This window comes from Syngnathus leptorhynchus, chromosome 3 (assembly GCF_054491065.1).
Source record: "Syngnathus leptorhynchus isolate UIUO chromosome 3, UIUO_Slep, whole genome shotgun sequence".
In the NCBI taxonomy this organism is placed as follows: domain Eukaryota; kingdom Metazoa; phylum Chordata; class Actinopteri; order Syngnathiformes; family Syngnathidae; genus Syngnathus; species Syngnathus leptorhynchus.
In genome coordinates, this window is record NC_141197.1 from 18841169 (window position 1) to 18857112 (window position 15944).

A 15944-nucleotide genomic window follows, 5' to 3' on the forward strand; every position below is an offset into this window, starting at 1 on the left:
CACGTGACGGCAGTGCGGAAATATTTCCGTGCTATTCTCCTCCAGAGGTTCAGTTATGTGTGACTGACCTTAGAGGAGAAAAAGATTTTGCAGTCAGTAAAAGCAGACGCTGCGATTCATGCAGAGACGTCATGTTTTCCCCGAGTTTATCTGCAATCCCACGGCATCTACACAAGCTCGCAAATACACTTTCATCCCTGCTATGGAGGCTCTGCAGGCAGGCGCTGCCCTTGATTAGCTCATTTCCAAACTGTGAGGATATGAATCTTGCCGCTTTGCTCTCCCATGGATCCGTTCGTCCTGTGCGTTTGATGCTGTTGCCCCCTCATCATTCGCTATCTCACTGGTGCTGCTGCGATGAGCTGTCAATCCCTCAGTGTCCAGCTAGCCCGAAGCTAAATATCGCAGATAATCTCAGATCATCTACGGACATAATAATTGCACCTCTACTGGGTACAAAATTGTGGGTAGACGCATGTTTCTAGAAGCCACTGGTGGAGTCAGGATTTTTTTTCTTGGGAAGGGGGGCCAAGAATATCTCAGGGGGTCTGCAAAATAATATTATACTAATAAAAACATGAAAAAAATATTATAAAACAATATTTTTCCAAAGCCCAAAAATCCTTTAAAAATGCTTAGAGTTTTTTAAAATAATAATAACAATAATAATAATAATAATAATAATAATAAAGATGTATAAAATCATATTTTTCCAAAGCACAAAAATTATTTTAAAAAAATCCTGAGAAAAATATTAATACTTTCCAAAGCCCCAAAATCCTTTAAGAAATGCTGAGAAACATTCACTGCTTGATCTCTATAGGGGACAGGGGGAAAGGTGAAAATAAAATAATCATACAGTACCCCCCAAAAAATCAATTAATTATTTCTACTGTCCCCCATATTTTCATACCATTCCAAATTAAAATTAACCTCAACACTAAACAGCACAGTAATTAGTCATTTACCATAGCAGCACGTAAAATACCACAGTTGAAGGTTAAATATGAAACATTTTTACAGTGTCTCAAAGGTCAGAAAAGTAAAGGCAAAGGCAAAGAAGAAAAATGCTGAAAGCAGCTGCGCTGTCAGCTGAGATTGACTGGAGATCACGGGGCGTCATAAAGCGCTTCCCCACAGCCTCTTAGCTAAAGGGACATATCACACATTTGATGTCTGAGGTCCAGCCGCTCTGGAGGCTAAATGAAAGTGAGCTGAACAAACAGAAATTGCCCTGTTAGTTTTGATGTGTTGGCCTCACAGTAGGTCCTAATCGTGTTACCCGCAGCAGAAAAAAGGACAGCCGGCAAGAATCGCATTGCAAAGGAATACTGTCGAAGAATACGACCCTTATTGGAGAGGCCATCATGAAAATATGCTTCTATATATTAATTTGGTCAATTTCACAACTGGAGGCGCATCGAAACCGATGCCAATTTTACATGAGCTAAAACGAACTTCTTCGGTTCAGTAAGAACAGAAAGCAAACGGCTTCATAAAAGTGAGCCGTGGTGGTTGCGAACAGCTGGAGATGTCTCCTAAACAAACCATTAAAGTGAAAGACGATAAGGTGCATTTACATATTATGGACAGTATGGCGGGCGATGTGCTGCCAGCTCAGTGGGGTTGTGTGCATCCTGTTGAATTTGTTTTACTAAGGAGCCCGAACACACACTTTGGCCGTACTCAGGAACCTAGCCAATTTATTTTTATTTTTTTAAAAGGCTTGACTACTGAAAAAAACATGCAAGCTATTATAAGACTTTCAATTATCATCTAGGTGTGAATGGTTGTCTACACTGTATGACTGACAGGCGAGTCTGCTGGGATTGGCCCACGTTTTATCTGTGACCTTGAACAAGATACGACATGTGCTTGAAAGGGAATAGATGAACATGAAGATGTAAATCGAAACAAATGTTTTTACTGTACCATCTTGCTCATTATCACCATTAATTTTTTTCAAGTGCAGTATTGAAATGATGGATATTATGTTGTCTTCGTTATACTTGAACAGATGATGTTGATTAGGTTTAAGAAATTGTGTTTGAACAAAAACATCATTGTTCCAGGCTGTAATTAGAGAACTGTCAGCCAGACAAAACCAGCGTTAATGTGTTTGTGTCCTAAGGCACTGAGCGAGCATTTCGATATGCTGGGAGACTCACTGACGGGATAAACAAGAGCTGATGAGGATAATAAGATGATCATAAGCCCATTAGTAGAAATGTGAAAAAGTGCAATTGGAATAGAGTGGAAAGAGAAAAGCCAATGAATAAGCCGTGCATTTTAACAACAGTGGCGGGGAGCAACATGCTACATTAGCATGGAAAGAAACATTTTGGGAAACAAAATTTTCTTGTATATGTCAATATAGTTTTTACGTTTAATCGAGTATTTTTGTTAAGAAATTAGTTAGCTAATTAGCAAAAAGTTATATTATTTGGCAGAAACAATAATAATATAATAAATAAATAGAAAATAAAATAAATAAATAGAAAATAAAATATAATAATAATAATAATAATAAAAAGAAGAATACATTAAAATTGTGCAACTGGTTTTGCTAATATTGTTGTTACACATGCAGTCACTCACCCCAAAAAAATGCTAATTAATATTTGGTCACTCGCTATAACACCAAAAGCCTGCATAAAGGTCAAACAAATTTGGAAGCGATCAAGAAGTCATGTCAAATGTATCAAAAGTGAAGGGTAAGAAGCTTCCGGCTAATCCATTTACAACAGTAACTTGAGCCGTCTTTAGTGAAATCCCAAAAGACGGGCAATGCTATGGCTTGCCGATTTACATTGTCGATCCAACAATCAGCGTCTTCCCATCCTCACTCGCACGGCGTCCAACAATCTCGGATGGGAGTGGTGCTTTGGGTAAACCACTTTACCACGCAGATCAAGCAGAAGCAAACACACTGAAAGGCTCCAGGCTCCCCGGCTCTCAGCATTTTCAGAGGATTCAGTCCAGGGTGGCGCCGAACCAAAGACAACAGCCCAGAGCAATGAGAAAATCCTTCAATCTGGCCAATGGCACGCCCGAGCGTCTTCATCGCATACAACCATTAGCTCCATCACAAGTAGTCTGAGCCTCCGGCACCCAGAGGCGACGTTTTGCTCAGCCAAGTCCAACAATCAGTAAACAGCAAGCACACTGACACTCTTAGATAAAGCCTTTTGGGTTCGGCTGGATAACTTCAACATGCTCCCATTTCAAGATGGCTGCTATTAAAGTCTTAAAGAGGGCAGGAGTAAAATCAGGAAACATGACAGTTGACAAGGGGGAAGTGATGTAACAAAAATAGAAATGTCCTGGAGTTTGAGCAGGGTAAAAAAAAAAAATATATATATATATATTGTCCCTACCTTCACAGTAAGTCGAGTCTCCGTGAATGGAGGCGTAGCCGCTCTTGCATTCACACTCCGCTTTAGTATCCTTGTTTTTACACAGAGAGTTTTCTCCGCAGATGACCCCTTCGGCGCAGAAGTCATAGCCTATAAAATAAAATAACACCAAAGTATGAAAAACACTTTTTCTTGAGCCATCACCAACATGACTTGCATAGATGACGAATTTTGAAAGTACGAGGATTCCGCCTGACACCAGCGATGCGTATTTAAGTTGTGATGTCTTTTTCTTCTACTCCGCAGATATATTGCACCGCTACAAGACATGTCAAGATGAATCACAACCCCTAATAAAATTAAAGCACATCTAATCAGATGTTTACACACAATCAATTACAGCCTGACAAATTGCAGAATTGCGGTCATGCAGGAGATTTACAATTAAAGTGCAAGTCACACTTGAGCTTGGAGACAACTTCAATCTCTTACAAAGTAAATTCTCCTCTTTTCCGCATTTATTTCCGACGCCAATTTTGAAAGTAAAAATAGAATCTTGCATTATAGCTAATCCCCTATCATCAGCAGCTTTCTCTCTAGCCATCTTGCTGCTTAATTTTCTATCCTTTACTTCAACAGCCAGCCTTAATCTTTTTATTCCGTATCATATTTTTGCACTACGGAACTTTTATTTACATTTTCACTCTGCATCCTTAAGGGGCAGCCACTTTAGTTTGTTCACTGGATGTAATTACCGAGTCAGTGTTGGATTTTCCACCAGTAATAACTGTCCGCTAAAGCAACAGCGTTTGGGCAAATCAGCCTAGCTAGCTCAGCTAATTTTCTCAGCTAAGAAACAATCGTTGTGGTTAATCGAGACAATAAATAGTGCATGGGGGCAGAGTGTATTCCCATCACTCAACCATTCTCTAAATTCCTCACATCGCAGCGTTTGTGTGTGTGCCGAGGGATCAAGTAATCTTAACCCTGAATTGCGAAGTGACCTTACCTTGACAAACATTGCAGCATCTTCCGTCTCTTAATATCTGTTCACTGACAGAACAGTTGAGCTCTGGGCAGGTTTCTGTGACTCTCACCATCAGACCATTCTGCAAGTAGAGTGCAGCATACCATATAGCAAAGATGTCAAACTCAAGGCCCGGGGTCCAGATCTGGCCCGCTACATCATTTTATGTGGCCCGCAAAATCAACATCAAGAGTGTCAACTCAATGTTTCTTGTTAAAATGAATTTGATGTATTTGTTACGATGATAAATGTAGCGCAACATTTGTCCCATACGTTCCACGTGGCCTTGGCTATTCCCAGAATCTTTCATTGTATTATCGCACCTTCACCTCCCGGTTCCTCATCAACCCCGCTCCGTTGAAGGTGCTCTCATGTGCGACTTACTTGCCCTTTGTTTTCATCTTATTTGTCAAGTTATATTTTACACCAGCCAGCACCCAGAACCTCTAATTAAATCTCCACAGGCGTATTCTGTACGCAATGTAATTGAACCACCCGTGTTTTTCACTTTTGCTATTTGAGCTGCTACGCTTCCATAGCCTCAGCCTTATGAAAAATGTGTGTTCCAGATGTGTGCGCTTTCTGATCACGCCCGGTGTCTTCTTTGTACCACGGCTGTCATCAATATGATGTAAAGGCTACTCCACGGATGTGTTGTGCAATTTTAATGACACACTGGGGAGACCGGTCCGTCCTCTACGGTGCAGTTCCCATACCGTTCCGTGATGGAGTTGGTGAGGATATGCTCCGCCATACATCTGTAAAAGTTGCTGGGCTTGTGGCTTGGGCTATTCTGAATCAAGAAGTACAGTCTCTGTTAAGCTCTGGTTGGAACGACCGTGTTGAATGCTGAGCGGCCGTCAATAAAGAGCTATCGAACCTAAGTGTCTTTTTTTCAAGGTGTGCGAAGGTTGCGTGAAGGCCAGCGAACTGGAGAAGGTTTAGTGTCACGAACTGTTGAAATTATGTTTCATACAACACAACACTTCACTACTGAGGAGATTGGCATTGAAAGGCAGAATAGGCAGCTCACTCACAAGGAGGGCTGGACCACAAATCGTATACGACATGCAGACAGAGAAAATAAAATATCTTAAATAAAACGGAATCATGTTACTTTGGGCCATAAACACAAATAGGAAACAGTAGCAGAAGGTCGGTCACATCAGTTGAACCTAGCTCTTGAGTTATTGCTCACGTATTGTCCCTAATCTCCTTCGTACCTTCTTTTTTAGTCTTCTCAACATATTTAGTCCATTTTTTGTCACCCACAGCGCCAATTTTCTCCTTTGCAGATAAATGTCTGACCTGTGAGTAACATTCACATCTGACCTATTGTTAATACGAAGAATGCATTCAATTATGATCCACGCGGTGATAAAACAGCAGTTCACATGATGCCTTTGTATTCCCGCATTAATTGGTTTTCTTTTTGTTTTGTTTTTTTAATTACCTGGCCTCCTGATCATTTGGTAACAAAAGAGAAACAGATTGAGTCAATCGAAAGTCAAATGGAACACTAACAAATTGTCCCGGCTTAATGAATATGTACAAGTCGAGCAGTCGCTACACATTCATGTTGGAAGACAAATGCAGCCTGAAGAGCTGATTGCCATTCAAAAGGCAAAACAAAGCATCAAAAAAAAAAAAAAGATTTACCTTGCATTCCCTGCAGCTCCTGGATAAAACACGTTGACCCTCAGAAAAGACCTGCCCCATGTAACTGCATTTTGCTGAAGTAGAGAGGGAGAAACACTCCATTAAGGTTGGCACAAACTAAAATCTATTGAAAACTGACATAATATGCTATCCGAGTACTTGAAACAACAAAGAGCCTACGTGGAATTGCGAATGAATATGGTTCCAAGGCAAACACTGCAAACACAGCCGGTTAATTGAGTCCATAAAATGACTTGTCCTTGGCTAGTGAGCCCAAGCAAAGGGGGAAAATGTAACCATGCATTAAGAATACAACACAAGAGACGCGGCTACATATTCCTCTGGCAATAAAGCAGAAATAGACAATGAGGCCTATCATGTGAAGTCCTGCTTTTCTTCTCCCCCGGGTGTAGGGGACGTGGAGCTCACGCTCACAAGTCTGCACCATAATTCCCTTGTTTGCCTGTGTCAGAGTTCTGATGTTCATATGGGAGGAAGAGGAGGAAGACTGAGCATGCAGAGTGGAAGAAAAAATAACAGTCGAGCTGGAATTATTCAAAGGCAGACTATGTGAAAGGGGATTACTAGGTTTGCAAAACACACATGGGTTTTTGAGCATTTACCAAACACATATTCTTCATCCTCGGCACCAAGATGCTTGTTGAGATACTTAAATTGGATGAACATGAAACCGATGTTTGGGATTCTCTAGTGTCATGTGGCTGTGTGAAAATGGTGAAATTATTATCTGCACCATAGAATCACATTCATCAACTAGATGTAGGGGTGGCCAGAGAGTGCTGCCCCTGAGTGGCCACCCCGTAGCTCCACCCCTGATTAAGCGTATTTTCATCATCTGTACTCACGTCTGCATTTCTTACAGCAGGTCCCCTCCACATGTACTGGCAAAGAGTCCTCGGAGCAATTGGCAGGAGGACAGAAAATCCTGCGGCACTCTACTACTCCATTCTGTAAAAAAAAAAAATGTTTTTTAAAATGAAACGTGTAATTTCTGGGTACATGCACTTTAAAAAAAGAGAAAAAAATAATTATTCACACTTTTCAATTTCTGCACTCCAGCTGACAGAGAGCATTCATGACAAAAATATATCTCCATTTAATGAGCACACCAGAATGTTAAAAGCAAAAAAAAAAAAAGTACGCCGTGTTGTCTGACCCGCGGAATAGCTTCACGCTAACCGCTATCATCAGTGTCATCAACAGTGAAAGACAAACAAATACTGCTTAAAAAAAAATCTCTTCACTTTTGGTTCTCTTGGCTGTGCTTTAAATTGATTTTCTTTTTTGACGTAATAATATCCATCCATCCAGCTTTCGTCGGATCCCCCTCCCTCCCCCGTCTAATGGTATAAAAACACACAATCTCTATGAAGTGATATATCCGCAAGTGCTGGAGGATGGCACCAACGACACAGAGCGGTCTGCTGGTACGGAGGCCCCGGAGGACTGACATGACTTTTGAAGCTGATCTCTCCTCGCAGACGCCTCGTCATTTCATGACTCATTGGAACGAGTTCCCAGGGATACACACACACACACACACACACACACACACACACACACACACACACACACACACACACACACACACACACACACACACACACACACACACACACACACACACACACACACACACACACACACACACACACACACACACACACACACACACACACACACACACACACACACACACACACACACACACACACACATCTCTTAATGCTACGCTCACACCAGCTACACTTTGCCCACTACTAGCTGTGCTGCGATACAGTAAGTCGAATTACCAAAGGCTCTTGATGGCCAGATTCAACACATTTCAAAGTCTGGCTGCCATGTGTGTGAGCAGACAGGGAGGCTAATTAGGCGGCGATTATCAGCGTGCTGCCTGGAGCTAGCAAATCGGGTCTGACAAAGTAGAAATACTAAAGGAAAGAAGCTATTATGGAATATTTCCTTCAACACCATCCCAAAGTGTTATCTACCCATGCCTGGCCACAAAACCAGACATGACATTGGATGTTATCATTTGATTTACCGTATTCTCTGGACTATAAGTCACAGTTTTTTTCCCCGAGTTTGGCCGGGGATGCGACTTATACTCCGGAGCGACTTACAGTCCAGAATATACGGTACTTTTAAATAATTTATTATATATTAATTTAGAAAATGTGACACTCACCTTACATGCACAGTTCCGGCAATTTTCTGGCTCCACCCAGAGCTCCTTATCTCTGTAGATGAGACCGTTGGCACTGCAAGTCTTCTCGCAGTGACATCCCTCAAGCTGCGTCAGCCTGGACTCGGCGTAATTTAACTGCCAATGACAAAACTCAATGAGTTGATGACAATACGAGCAGGTTAACCCCTCGGCCCCTTCCTCGCTGAAATGCCCACTTTAATTCAGCTCCACTGGGAGCCAGTCATTAGAGAGTGGAAGAAGAATAAGTGATCTTCATTCAGCTCGTGCTTCAGGCCGCAGGCGATCAGCTACGGTGATGGCAAAGATAGACTTGAGATCCCGGCCAAGTCTCCTTTTGCTTTTTTTTCCAGTTTGTTTCATTCTCAATTCTCTTGATGTTTGTCCTTCAAGTGTGATGCTTCTTTGACATCACTCAAAGAAGTGTTTGCACATCTCATGGTGATACAAATGACTTCCGACTTGAAAGACATAAATATAAAAGACCAGGTGTGATTCACTAATATTTGGGAATTTCATTAGAATATTTTCTGAGTGATAAACAGCTACTTATTGCACAAACTCTGAACCCTGCTGTTTATAGCCCAGTGCGGCTTATCTATGGACTTTTTATGATATTGTATAATTTGTGCATATTCGCTTATATATGGAAATTAAACATTAACACACCTGTGGCTTATAGTCTAGTGTGGCGTATATATGAACAAAACAGGATTTTCCCCGAATTTTAGGTGGTGAGGCTTATATTCGGGTGCGGTTTATAGTCTAGAAATTACGGTAGATTTATTCTGGGCAAGATTTAATCAATAGTGAAAAGAAAACTTGGTGTTAAATACATTCATTTGCTATGTCGTTGTGTAGTCCTCACACTTTTCAGAGATACAATCTTTTTTCTTCAATTAAAATATTGACTTGTTTAAGGTTGCCTGTAGGTCAAAATATGACAGCCTGCTGTACTTATTTTTCATAGGTTGGTAGGGTCAGCTATGGAGATGAAGAAGTCTAATTAAACAGATTGGAGGAAAAAGTTGGTGGATAACAAGTTGGCTTCCAGCAGTAACATGTGTGTCTTAATTCAACTTTTTAAAAACTATTTAAAAATTAAGGTGATTCTGTGGTTTTAAAAAGTCTGGTTTCAGTCGATTTTGTGTAATAGTTTTCAAAGACCATAATCTGAGTTATAGACTAGATACTCGGGGGGAAAAAAACAAATTTTATTTATTTTAATAATTGTCCTAAAATAAGTTGATTTTCTGCATGCCAAGGATGAGCAATATTAATCTATATGAAAAATAATTTAAAAAATTGGTCTCATTGCTGTGTTACAGTTTCATGCCCTTGTAACATCATTGCTACGCATTTACTTATGCTAATTCGGACCAGCTGGCCCAAACCTGCTATTTATGAGAAAATGAAATTATGAGTGTGAATAGTTGAACAGGTTGAGAAAGATTCATGAATCAGCATAAGTAGGAACATATTGGGAGACTAAAGTCATTACTCGGATGATTTCAAAGCAAGGTCCATAAACACATAGCAGTTTGCTGCCAAAGACTAGACTCAAACTTCGATTCTAGAAACACGTTCAGAGTTCTGACTGGCATCGACGAATAACTAAAGGATGGAATGATCCGTGACGAGAGAAAGAGAGAGAAACATTTCATTTTGAAGTATTCCCATTGGCTATTGGAGAGCTGCATGAGCTTCAAAAAGCAGCCCAGTCAAAGCCCAAAACAAAAGCCACACATTTGAAAGGTAAAGCATCAGCCCCGAGGCGCCACAGAGGAATCACTTTCCAGGAAATCATGAGCGAGCGGCGTGCTATCACACGAGTCGAAAGCTAATAGACGTGTGACTCGAGCGGCTGATACAAGAGGTGAAGGCACTCTGGCATAATAATAAAATGGCAGGAGAAGATGGAACTCTTCAATCTGCACACTCTCGTCAATCCAATTTTCTGAGCACATGAGATTCTTCATAATCCGTTGCACAGGCATGCTATATGCAAATGTCGAGGGAATCAATGGCTTGAATCACTTCTGTCTTTTTCACACACCACATTCCAATAAGAAAAAAATCACCCTTTGATGAACTCTTCAAGTCCCATCGCTAAAAAAAAGGCATTTGGGGAGTGGAGATGACCGGATCGTCCCCCGCTGTGACTTGTATGAACAAACCAGGTGGCATGAATGAAAAAGGAGAATGTGTCAAGAACACAGCAGGATGGTAATGTTTATCGGAAATATTGAAGACTCGGATTGTGTATGATTGTTTCGGAGACAGCAAGTTGTAAAATCCAAAATGGCTATGCTCGGTCGGGGAAATGCAAATCATACACACAGATATATATGTGTGTGTGTGTGTGTGTGTGTGTGTGTGTGTGTGTGTGTGTGTGTGCGTGCGTGCGTGCGTGCGTGCGTGTGTGTTAACATGATCCCGGTGGCCTGTCCGACAGATGAACAGTCCCCGTCTACATGTAAGCCGTATGTGGAAATGATGGCCCTTTAGTTTCAGGAGAGCTCACTGGAACTGAATGTTAATAAACCCAACGAGCCGTGCGGTAGGAGAAGCCGGACCTGTGACGCACCACATCCTCTATGAACCACCTCGAGTTTTTGAACGGAATGACTCTCAGTTTTTTTGTTTTGCTGTCTTCTTGTGTGGGTGACATACAGTATTGATACCTACTGTATTGATACTTAATTGATACAAGAACTTAAGTACATTTTATGTATGGTGAACAATATTGGATATTCCTTTTGTGCGAGGCAATTGATTTTGCTTACCTTGAGGGTCATCTTTGCCAGTAGGTCTTGCAGATCCATAATGCCTTGCACTAGGCTTAAGAAATCACTACAGGTTGGACAGGCTGAAAGAAAGAGCGCAACAACAATAGAAACAGCTGATCAATTGTAACCTTAACCCAAGTCTTATGCTTAGTTTAACTCATTCACTACCAACCCAGTTCATATCTTTGACGTTTATAACTGTCAATGGCACTGAATGAGTTAAAAGAAAAAATGATAATGTGCCGTGATAAACTGATTTGAGCTTTGAGGGGATAAAAAGTGGGAGAGTATCGTGGGGGAATTAATATTCCTGAAGAAGTAGGGCAGGGGGAATGGATGGCACACTTCTTTTTGGATGCATGATATTGGTGAGCGCCATTATATTACAGTCCAATTTCACAAAGAAAACGTGTTGGTTTTACTTGAATGTACTTTTCGCTTTTGAAAAATATAGTGGTTACTTACTGCGGTTGAGGTTTGGACACTGGGTGATGTAGCCGTTGGGAGCGAAAACAAACTTCACATCCTGGATGATACCCTGGCGAGAAGAAAGCGAGAGAGCCACTGATGAGGTTTTTGTTTTTTCCCAATTCATCAGGTCTCTTTTTTTAATTGATTTTTATCAGTAGGTGTCTGGACACATTAGAGGTTGAGTTTTACATTAAGATGAAATCATTTGAAAGCAATTCATGGACATTTCATTGACATATTTTTTCCTTATATATTAGACGGGAACTGTTGGAACTCATTTCGATGATGACGAGACAAAAATCACACAGGTAAGGCTGGGAAAAAAGTATAACATGATCTTTGAAAATAACATGGAGGAAAAAGAAGCAAGTGAAGATGCTGATCAGTCTGCCAATCATTGTGACTGACAAGCAGGACAAGACGGTCCTTATGATAACCATAGGGGGGGGGGGGATCACTATCTTTAAGGAAAATGATAAACTGCCCTCATGCGGTGACCAACAATTTGTCCTTAAAGTGTGTCGTTGAGGACATTAAAATGTGTCATCTGCTTTAGATAAAAGTCATTGACAGTGCCTTTGGGTGGTCTTGAGGCAAGCAACACCTTGCCTCACTATCTTGTATGAAAGCCATGAAACCAACGGGATTGCAGCACAGATTGCCCACTCAAATTCTTTCACACACACACACACACACACACACACACACACACACACACACGCACGCACGCACGCACGCACGCACGCACGCACGCACGCACGCATGGGCTGAGCACTGGCTGTTTCAGAAGAGGTTGTCAGAAGTGTCAGAATAAAAATGAAGGTGTAGATCTTAGATGTCTATCCAGTAATATAGAAGCGCTGACCGTACATCAGTGTCTACGATTAGGAGATAATTCAAGTGGAGCCCTGAAATACTTTCTTCCTCCTCACACCAGTAGACAAATGCTATAAACAATATGCAACGCCATCTTAGGACCAAGGACTACGAGAATGCATTTGTAGAAAAAAAAATGTTTCAACAGGCTGGCAAATTTTGTTGGTGTTGGGATTTATTTGATGCTATTTATTTTATTGCAGTTTAAAATATCATTTAAAATATTTTTTTCCCCTACTCCAATTCAGTGACATTCACAATTATGGAAAATTTTGCGTATTTAGTACCGTAACCTTTTCACAACCTGGGAGGAATTTTATTTCTACACGGCTAAAACCGCACACAAGAGCCTGAGCCAAGATTCTAACCCAAAGCCTCTCAGCAGCGAGGCATGCCGTCTAACCTCTATACCACCGCGCTGCCCACTTAAATAAGTAATGAAGAAAATTTGCAATGTATGAAAAAGCATCCAATTTCAAGCTACAAGTGTGTGGGCGACTAAATGTGTTTTAACTTGTGCTAGGAGACGTGCTAAGCTGAACACAAACATGTAATCATTTCCTCTCAGTGGTATGAATTAGGGCTGACGATACAACTCATCACCATTAAAAGTTAGAACTTGAAATATGGTTGTCTGTTGCGCCGAGATAGTTTCACCTAAATTGACCCGAATTAAAAATTACTGTACAAATGTTTATTGTGGCTGCTGCGAGGCAAGGCTTAAGGGAAGCATAAATGTGAGTGATTAAGTGCGAGTGTGTTTGTGTTGAAATGTTTTACATTATATGGTGGATTCATTTTTAATCATTATTTTGTGTATTATTATTCTTATTTGTATGTGTTGAAATAAACCACCTCAAAAATGAGATGGAGGATATCCTTGAAAGCAACAAAACAATTTATGAAGGGACGCATACTTGATTGTTTGAAGTGAAATGATGTGTCAGATGGGAAAATTGATTATCTGAATGGATGTTTTTCATGATGGCTCCTCAAATAAATAATAAAGATTTCTTTTTAAATGTTGGAGCTATTATTTTGAATTTGAAAACAAAATAAACTGATTGGCCTTTTCATGTCTAGATTTACCTAGTATTTTTCTTGTCTTCATATAATGATATATAATGATATGGTTGCATTGCCAAGTTTATAATCTATATATCAAATCAATAATTTTCATTAAAATGAATCAAATGGCCAGTTATCTATTGAAGCCTCCACAAAAACATATTTATTTTTTTTTAAATCAAAATTTTAGCTTTGTTATGTTAAAAAAAACTAAGATGTCAGACGAACAAATGTAAAGCAATAAACTGATTTTAGAATATGAGTACTGTACAGGGCAAAAAAAAAATTGTGACAACTTAGAACAAATTTTGGCTTGCAACAGAAGACCAAAAAAATAATAATAATATGTGACAGCTTAGAACTCGGGAAATTCTTGAATCAAGGTGCCTCTGTTATCAGAATATAATGTTCGGACCTGCTAATTTGTAGCTTGTGAATATTTAATATGCAAAAACTGATAGCAGTAGATTGAACACTTGGACACTGGAGCAAAAATATGAAGTTGGTTCTCCGATAGTTGCGTCAGATTGGGTTGACTCTTCTCCTGCTATGACAGCCCTTGCAACACACCGAGTAGCAGGTTCACGATTCAAGGTGTTACAAGCACACCTGTCAAGCAACATGCCAGCCCAGATCAGTTGCAAGGGGAAATTTCCGCTTTTCTTCCATCACTTCACACAAACCAGTTTCCGTCCCATCTGTCTCTTTGCTGACAATCACTTCTGAGTCATGAGACTCCAAGCACGAAACAAACCATGGGTAGAAGACTGCATGATTAAGCTGAAACTTTCAAGGCCATAGCTGAAGAAAGAAAGATCCCCTTTAAATCCCACACTACAAAAGAGGTGAAGGAGGAGCGGAGTGGGGGGCAAGACTGCGGCCTTCACAGCAAAAATAATTTACACCCAGCAGGGATTTTAGCTAATCGATATGTAAGAGAGTGCAGGGAAAAATGTCTATTGATTGGGTAGGCAGGGCTGTGGGTTAAACAGGAACAAAATCATATCTTTGACACAATCTGTCATGTCCTCTGCCTGCTCGGAGCACACGCGGTGGGCTGAGAAAATGAGCGGTGATTAAAGATCGACATTGTAATGAGCTTGGGAGTAAGAGTTTCAGAGCGCACACCGCTGCGGAAGCCCCCCCTCGCTACTTCTTCTTGTGTCTTCTAGCCCTGTGCAAATCTGCCCAATTATCCCAGGCAACTGGAAAAGTGAAGCAGGCGAAGGTACACCAGGGACTTGCGCGACTGTGTATGTGTCTCCTTGCAAGGCTCACCTTGAATAGGCCGTGCTTGTGGCTGTGCTGGCCCAGCCAGACGCCACTTCCTGGGGTAAGTTCCATCTGAGGAGGGTCAATAACGCGCTCATAAATCCTGTCAGGACAAAAGACAAAAAAAATCAAAAACGATTATATAATTGTGTAATGAAAATATATATAAATAAATAAATAAATATATAAATACATAAATAAATAAATACATAAATACATATATATACATATATATATATATATATATATATGTCTATAAATAAATATATATTTATGTATTTATTATTTCTCTGGACTGTGTAATATTTTTTGCATCCTTTACTACAGGGGTCTCAATGTGTAAATACTGTGAATAATTTCAGATTTATTTTTAATGTGTGTTATTTATGTCAAATCACAGTATGATATTTGTTCATTCTTCAGGGGTATTTCTTAAAGCATGGATGACTTGCTTGTTGAGAGTAGACTGCAGCTACTCTCCTCAAGCATGACTTCTGGGATTCGCCTTTCCAAACGGGGTATTGATATCTGGACATGAGTAGTAGGCTGGATTAAGCAAGATTACTGACAAAGATGTAACAGGCTTTAGTGTTATCAAGGCAAAGAACCTCAACAACAAGACTGTTTTTATCCAGCTTTAATACGCAGGCAGGTGTGCTCCAGTGGGCCTTGGAAAGGATATGGAGCAAACATTTGTCACTCAAAACGCCTGCTGTGAGACACATCCATAGCAGTATGGCCTAAGTTATAGTGATGTATCAATGGTGGTTGGCTTGAGCTCTTTGTTAGAGAAATGGGCGTCTTTCGGCGATATATTTTCGTAAGAAAGACCGAAGCAGGAGAGTGGAAATTTGTGTAAACTAGGGGGCAACAACGTTTGGGAAACAGATGGTTACTGGAAACATAAAACATGTAATAGAGTTATAGAGGTGGTGCTCTGTTAATGACTGACATGTGGTAACGTACAATCAAGTGATCTAAATAAATAATACATCGACATTGGGCATGTGTGTTTTTAAATGTCCCTCCAATGGCCAACCAGGTTGCCACAGTTCATCATTTTTGTTGTATATTTTTTCCCCTGCTTTATTTTGTCCAATAGCTAATTGCCTTGCAATTTTTAATCCACAATTCAACTTCTAAGGAATTCAGTGAAGGTAGTGTAGTTGTAATTCAAAACATAACAGTCTTACAATGCC

The 15944-nt window shown here is 40.4% G+C and overlaps 1 protein-coding gene across 4 annotated transcripts in view; it reads right to left on the minus strand.

Annotated features, from left to right (window-relative positions):
* Positions 1-15944, minus strand: part of LOC147059622 (protein kinase C-binding protein NELL1-like) — a 94624-nt gene that overhangs the window by 37572 nt on the left and 41108 nt on the right. For all 4 annotated transcript variants that reach the window (XM_085907916.1, XM_085907915.1, XM_085907914.1 and 1 more), the window contains 8 exons: positions 14752-14848; positions 11524-11596; positions 11056-11138; positions 8252-8386; positions 6909-7011; positions 6043-6116; positions 4366-4465; positions 3378-3506 (listed from right to left, as the gene is read on the minus strand). In XM_085907916.1, the coding sequence (XP_085764042.1) occupies positions 3378-3506; positions 4366-4465; positions 6043-6116; positions 6909-7011; positions 8252-8386; positions 11056-11138; positions 11524-11596; positions 14752-14848 (794 nt within the window). The remainder of the gene's footprint in view (positions 1-3377; positions 3507-4365; positions 4466-6042; positions 6117-6908; positions 7012-8251; positions 8387-11055; positions 11139-11523; positions 11597-14751; positions 14849-15944) is intronic.